This window comes from Arvicola amphibius, chromosome 14 (genome assembly GCF_903992535.2).
Source record: "Arvicola amphibius chromosome 14, mArvAmp1.2, whole genome shotgun sequence".
In the NCBI taxonomy this organism is placed as follows: Eukaryota; Metazoa; Chordata; class Mammalia; order Rodentia; family Cricetidae; genus Arvicola; species Arvicola amphibius.
In genome coordinates this window covers 2420954-2427929 of record NC_052060.1, presented here as the reverse complement: position 1 = coordinate 2427929, position 6976 = coordinate 2420954, and the positions used below count along the sequence as shown (strand labels likewise).

Genomic DNA, 6976 nt, shown 5'->3' with positions numbered 1-6976 from the left:
TAGGATATATAGGTATTAAGTATTATAGGTCAATAGTCATTCATGTTTGTCATACTTATATTTAGACTAATCAGGTTCTTTAGATACACAGAGATTACATTCTGCATAAATAGATAATCTTCAACCACTTCAAGGATCTGTAGAACATGGCATTTAAATACTTAGGGTTCTGTTGACGTGAGACATGACTGCTCCTGGCAGCACCAATCCATTCCGGAGAGAATGCTGAGCACAGCACCAAAGACACTCCACTTGGAGCTTATTTCTTCTTGGCACAACTGGCCTTTGGGCAAGGAACTGCCCATGCCTCAACCACTGACAAAATGCATGATGTCCGGACAGGACAAGCAGGATGTAAGGAAAAAGACTGCCAAATCTCACCAAGACAGAGTAAGACGGTTTTGAAAACTTTTCCTGCCTCTGAAAATGATCTGTCAGTTACTCTAGGCCTTAGCCAAAGTTGGTTGCTCCAACATTGCGAATGAGACTTTGGGTGATTGTCCAGGTAGCCGGTTGTCTCTGTCATCTACTGCACATTTTAGAAGTTGCTTGATCGCACTTTCTGCCTACTCAAGTAATATTATCTCCCTTCTCAGGCCTTCGATGAGGTTGAAGATTAGATAGTTGTTACTTTCCTCTTATGATTTAGTCAAGCCATTTCTAATATAAAACTTAGACCCTTTAGGATAGAATGATTATTGAAACATTTAGCAAATGTTCCTTGCTTAATATTGTTTATGCTGGTTGTAATTTTAATTTTTATACTTGATATCTGTTCTTATTGTATATAGTGTTGTATTGGGTTTGGAACTCTCTTATTTAGACAAAAGGTGGGGAGATGAGGGGGAACCTCCTTCAGCCAATGGCTTTTGAGAGGCCAGACCAGGTTGAGGTGTGGCTTTGGATACCAAAAAGCCATGATCCGGCCCACTTGCCTTTCTCTTCCCGTGCTCCACACCTGGATGTTGGACCTCCATTCCTATTCCCTGAGTTTTCCCTTTTAATAAAGAAAAACCTTAGTATACCCTATTTGGAGCTAATATGGGATTATTTGATTGGCATTCTCTCCATTTGACATGTTCTGATGCATTCTGCTTCAACAGAGAGAAACCTGTCCCAGGCTTTAGGCTCAGGTCAACCTCTGCAGGATCCACTCCACCCAGGTGCAAGGCAGAGCAGGGACCCACACCTACCCCCACACCCCCAGCTTCTCTAAGACATCAGGGAAATATGAGGTCTTCAGTTTTGAGCTGTGTTCCAAGGAGGTTTATTAGGACTCCAGGGCCGAAAGCATACACACAGGGAAGCGAAACCATCCCAGCTCAGCAGGGCTGGACACCCGTGGGCATGGTAATGTTCCTGTCTCAAGCAAAACTGATGCCCCCCCCCCCGCCCTGTAAATGTCCTGAAGGCAGGGTGACCTCTCCAGGGAAGACATCACACCAGAGGTTTCCAAACATGTCCACAGCCCATGTTCATCCTCCCATTCCTCAGACTGTGTCTGCTCTGTGACCTCAGCCAAGACGGGGGACCCACATCTGGCAGAGCCAGGGTTCGCCACAATGCAGCAGTCTCTGCCCACCCCTAAGGCCTGACCGATCACTAAAGTTTGGCACGAATAAATCCCAGCAGGTTCTCCAGCTGATGTTCCAGGCACTGCGCATCTCCGTGGTTCTCAATGACCCAGTCAAAGCTCCCGAAGTTGTCCAGGCCACACTCTGACTCGGCATCATCCACTCCTGGGGGAAAGAGCAGAAGAGTCAGGCCCCAGCCCTGCCCATACCAGGCACCCACCCTGTGCCTCCCCTCTGAGAACCTCTGCAGTTCCGCTGTGGCCTCCCACCACCAGCTGAGCTCCCAGGCAATCCCTGGAGAAATGACTCTGCCCTTGCTGCTGCCGACAGAGAGTAGACTGGGTCATAGAAAACAACAGACTATCCAAGAGGGCTTCGCACTGTCAGGCTGGGCTAGCTTGTGCTGGACTGGGGCCTGCTGGGAGGCTGTGTCCTCAGGGTTGGAAGCGGGTGAGTGTGTCTTCTCCTCCCACTGTTGAGAGCCTCGAGAAAGAGCCTTGGCCTTTCTGGACCAAAGCCCTCGTCTGCCACGAATACAGGAACAGCAGCATCCTCATGGCAGCTGTAACAATGAGTAAGTAAGTGTATACAGCACCAAACACACGCCGGGCACACCGGGCAGCGCTCGCGCACGCCTTTAATCCCAGTACTTGGGAGGCAGAGGCAGGAGGTTCTCTGGGAGTTTGAGGCCAGCCTGGTCTACAAAGCAAGTTCCAGAACTGGCTCCATAGCTACTGAGAAACCCTGTCTTGAAAAACCAAAACACATCAAACACAGGCTGGCCTGCCAGAGAGCCCAGGAGATGCGCTGTTCGTAGTAGTCACGATCATTAGATCTGAGTGTGTTGCCTGGCATAATCTCAGCACTCGGGGAAGCAGAGGCGGGCGAATTTCTGTGAGTTCAAGCCTTCAAGGCCAGCCTGGTTTACAGAGCGAGTTCCAGGACAGCCAGGACTACACAGAGAAACCCTGTCTTGAAAAAGAAAAATCTGGGTGTATCCAAGGAACAGTGATCTGGGGCAGGGCAGAGGCCTGAGCCACCACCGAGGCCCTGGAAAACTTCCTGGCTGCCCCCTGATCTGTCCATTAAACAGAAGCAGGGTTTGTTCCGCCGGCTCACAGTCACACTTAGCCCCCACCAGGGTGGAAAGCAAAGTCTAAGAGCCACAAGAACGGGGCCTGGCCAGAAGCCTACTGGCCTTGACACAACAGTCAAAGACTGCCTGGGAACCTGACCTGTTACCGACCCACCCCTCGGGCCTCAGATTCCCCTGCATGAACCCTCACCCGCTCTCTAGGCCTGCTGGGGAGCGAGCAGCAGACCTGGAGCAGAGGTGGCAGAGCTGAGTGTTGAGCCTCGAGGCTGAGCGCCATCTGCAGCTTACCTGGTGTGAACACCCAGCCCCGCTGCTGCCGGCTCTGCTCCGACGCTATGACTCGGACTGTCTGTGTCACAGTCCCATAGACCTCCTGAAACCACTGGATGTCAGACACCCTCCGTGTGTCACTCACCAGCTGCAGAGAAGAGACAGGTGACCATAAGGACAAAGTGTTGGTGGGGGCAGGACAGGGGCATGTGCTGTAGACACCAGAGAAACGGTGCAGCTCACTGAACACACACCTCTAAGTATGAGCACCTGCCAGGCAGTTCCAACCCAGCTGTGGCACTAAAGGGCACTACCAGCGCTTACTGTGCACTGGCACTCTGCCAGGTACTGAGAACGAGTCATAAACAAAACACACCTTGCCCTGCTCTCTTAGCTCTGCTCATACCATACAGCAGGCGAGACCAAAGATACACAGCAGCTTCTCCAACAACCAGGGACCCAGAATGGCCGAAACGGAGCTCCTCAGCTCCTGAACTCTCCAATCCTGACCCTTCCTGTCTCAGAAAACGACTCATCCAGCTGCTCAGAACAAAATCTTTGCCCTCCACCCACCCCGCTCCTGCTGGCTCTATCCTTAAAATCCATGTAATAGCGGCCCCTTCCCAAATCTGTCACAGCCCCGAGCTCCAGCCACTCACTGGCCTGTCACCTGGGCCCCTCTACCAGGCCTCTACGCTTCAGCAGCCAGCTCAAGTCTGCTAAATCCTTTGGTTTTGAGACAAGGTCTCACTATGTAGCCCTGCTTGACCTCAAACTTGCTAAGTAACTAAGGTTGACCTCCAACTCCCAATGCCCCTTCTGGGATTATAGGCATGCATACCACACCTAATAATCCCAGGTGTGGGGATGTGTGTGTGTGTGTCTGTCTGTCTGTCTGTATGTCTATCTGTAGTGTGCATTAATGAATGCATATCACATGTGTAGACACATGTTTAGTGTAAGTGTATGTGCCTGTGTGTATATGTACATGTGTGGAGGCTAAGGTTGATATTGGGTGTCTTCCTTGATCATTCTCATGCTCACCTGCCTTTTTGCTGGGCGATGGTGGCACACACCTTTAATTCCAGTACTCAGGAAGCAGAGGCAGGTAGATCTCTGTGAGTTCAAGGCCAGCCTGGTCTACAGAGCAAGTTCCAAGACAGTCAAGGCTACACAGAGAGATCCTGTCTCAAAAAATAAAAACAAAACACAAAAATAGTGTGTGTGTGTGTGTGTGTGTGTGTGTGTGTGTGTGTGTGAAGACAAATCAAAGGGGTCAGTTTTCTCCTTCCACCATGTAGGTCCTGGGAACCAAACTCAGGTCTTCGGGTTTGGAAACAAATGCCTTTACACTGAGATATTGCACCAGTCCCCACCTGGCTTTTTTAATGTAGGTTCTGGGGAATCTAAACTTCAGGACTTTATCCACTGAGCCATCTCCCCAGCCTCAGGTCCTCAACCACACTCCTACCAACAACTACCTCCAGATACTAAAACATGCTCTACCACTGGCCTGAACCCTTTCTAGGTATGCAAGTAACACACGGTTTACTTTTGAAAAATTCACTCAGGCTTGTGAACAGAAATGGCTCACGGAGGCAAGAGATACCAATAAGAGGACTATTGAGATGTTAGAGGCTTGGACACAAGATGAGAAATGGCCATAGGAGAGGCCTGGGAAGACAGATTTTGTCAGCCATGGCTGAGGCCTCTTACCCAGATAGGCTGGGACACGCCTTCCACAACCTTCCGGCAGAAGAAGCCTGGGTCGGCCTGGCGCTTCTCCTCCCCCCAACAGATCATGTCCCTTCGATAGGCTTCCTTGTAGGTGCTGGCGTCCAGGAGTCGCTGGAAGTCCAAGCCATGCTCCTGCAGGAAGCACAGTCCGTCCATGACACGGTCCTTAACGGAGCAGAACCAGTCCCGCCTGGCACCACCTCCCTTCACAGGTGCCAGCCAGCTTGGAGCATGACAACGGCTGCAAGGAAGAGGGTTCAGCAAAGGGGCACCCGAGACACTCAAAGCTGAGAGCTCTTAGGATAATTCCAGAAAAATGTTTGAAACGTGCAGTCTAGTTTTTCTTTTCCTAGGGTTTCGTTTTCCCAATTATTTCTGACTTAAACTAATCTTGAAATTAGTTTGCATGCCCTGGGCACAGCCTTGGCCTTCAACCAAAGCAGGAGATTCGGGAAACCAAAGCAAAGCTGCATTCCAGTCAGAAGTCCTGCATCCTTCCGGCGTCATCCGCCTCCCCCGCCCCTTGTCCTCTCTCCCCAAGGCCCTGACACTTGGCTGAAACAGCATCACTCCATTGGGCTCTGGGCATCCAGAGGACCCCTTGGGCAGGGGGGATACCCTGACCCCCAGGGAACTGCTTCTAGCCCTGCCCTCCCCTTTCCAGAGACAATGACAAGCAAAGTGTCCATCCAGATGGCTCCAGAACAGGAAGGGTTCTCAAAAATATCACCCAGAGCTGGGTGGTATGGCACACACCTTGAATCCCTGCACTCGGGAGGCAGAAGCAGGCAAATCTCTGAGTTTGAGGCCAGTTTGGTCTACAGAGCAAATGCCAGGGCAGTCAGGGCTACACAGTAAAACTAGGAAAAGGAGGAGGAGGAGGAGGAGGAGGAGGAAGAAGAAGAGGAGGAGGAGGAGGAAGAGGAGGAGGAGGAGAAGAAAGTAAAACCACCCAGAGGCTGGAGAGATGGCTCACCCAGAGGACCTGGGTTCAATCTCTCACCCTCACACAGTGGCCCACGAATGTCTGTAACTCCAATTCCAGGCAATCCAATGGTCTCTTCTGGCCTCCGAGAGCACCAGGCACCAAGTGGTACACAGATAGACATCAGGAAAAATACTCATACATATAAAATAATTTTTAATTAAAAAATGATCCAGTTCATGTGCTGGTTCCCCTACTGACTGGATGAAGAGAAACCCCCTCTCCTGGGCTCTCAGCGGGTGAGCGGCCCTGCTTTGTTAAGTGTTTCTGCTCAGGAGCATCCTGACCCACCGCGCCACTATCAATGTGTCAAGAGGTTCCCCTAGGGGTTCAAGGTGCTAGGGAGGGGCACTGCTGCCGTGGTGCTGAGCCGTCTGACATCGAGGGCCAACAGGCCCTCCGGGCCCCTATGGAGGTTTCTGAAATGGCAACTCCTGAGTCTGGGGATATTATAGGTCAGTGGTAGATCAGAGTACTTGCCGAGTGTTTCTGAGGTCAAAGGCTCTATCCCCAGCACTAAAGAAAAATAAACTCCCTCCCCTCCAGCCCCCACTGTCAGCAGGCCTGCCTGGGGCCCGAACCTAGCTTGAAAACTTCAGAAGCAGACAGTGGTTTGAAACTGCGCCTCAGGCCCCACTAAGGTGGGCTATAGCCCCCCCCCCCCCCCCCCCTTTGCTACTCCTGAGCTAGAGAAACTCCTCCATCCAGCATCTCCCTAAGAAATAAGGACACCTCTGCATCTCCTTGGCCTGTGGTCCCTCAGCTGTTGCCCTAGGACTAGGTCAGCAGAGCTGGTAGAAGTCCGATGAGCCAGGACTGCAGGTCCAGAGATTAGACCAAGGCCACCTGAGTACAGGTCCCTGGAAGGGTGCACTAGGACCAGCAACAAATGTCGGTGACCAATGGCTTCCTTGTATGAAAACCTGACCTTGCTTCTGCGTACTTGCCCTGAATCTAAGTCTATTTAATTTTTAATCCTATTTTAATAATCAATAATCTTATTTTTTATTTTAATAATCAATAATCTTATTTTTTTTCTATCCATGTGATTTAAAATTCAAAGGAGGCCAGACTTGGTGATACACACCTTTAATCCCAGCACTCATGAGGCAGAGGCAGATGGATTTCTGTGAGTTTGAAGCCAGCCTGATCTACAAAGAGAATTCTAAACCAGCCAGAGACCCAGTTTCAAAATAATAATAGTAAAATAGCAACAACCAAAATTCAAAGAGATGCATTCATTTACAATAAAAATCTCTTTTCCTCCCATCCTCCCCTCCCTGAGGCAGCCAACGCTACAGTTCCTATGGTGTC

The 6976-nt window shown here is 50.5% G+C and overlaps 1 protein-coding gene across 1 annotated transcript in view; it reads right to left on the bottom strand.

Moving 5' to 3' along the window:
- Positions 1-1251: 1251 nt before the first annotated feature.
- The window catches only part of Pmvk (phosphomevalonate kinase), a 9969-nt gene continuing 4244 nt past the window's right edge, over positions 1252-6976 (bottom strand). The window contains exons 3-5 of the mRNA XM_038311930.1: positions 4657-4809; positions 2959-3088; positions 1252-1739 (exon numbers count right to left, since the gene is read on the bottom strand). Of these exons, the coding sequence (XP_038167858.1) occupies positions 1603-1739; positions 2959-3088; positions 4657-4809 (420 nt within the window). The 3' untranslated portion in view covers positions 1252-1602. The remainder of the gene's footprint in view (positions 1740-2958; positions 3089-4656; positions 4810-6976) is intronic.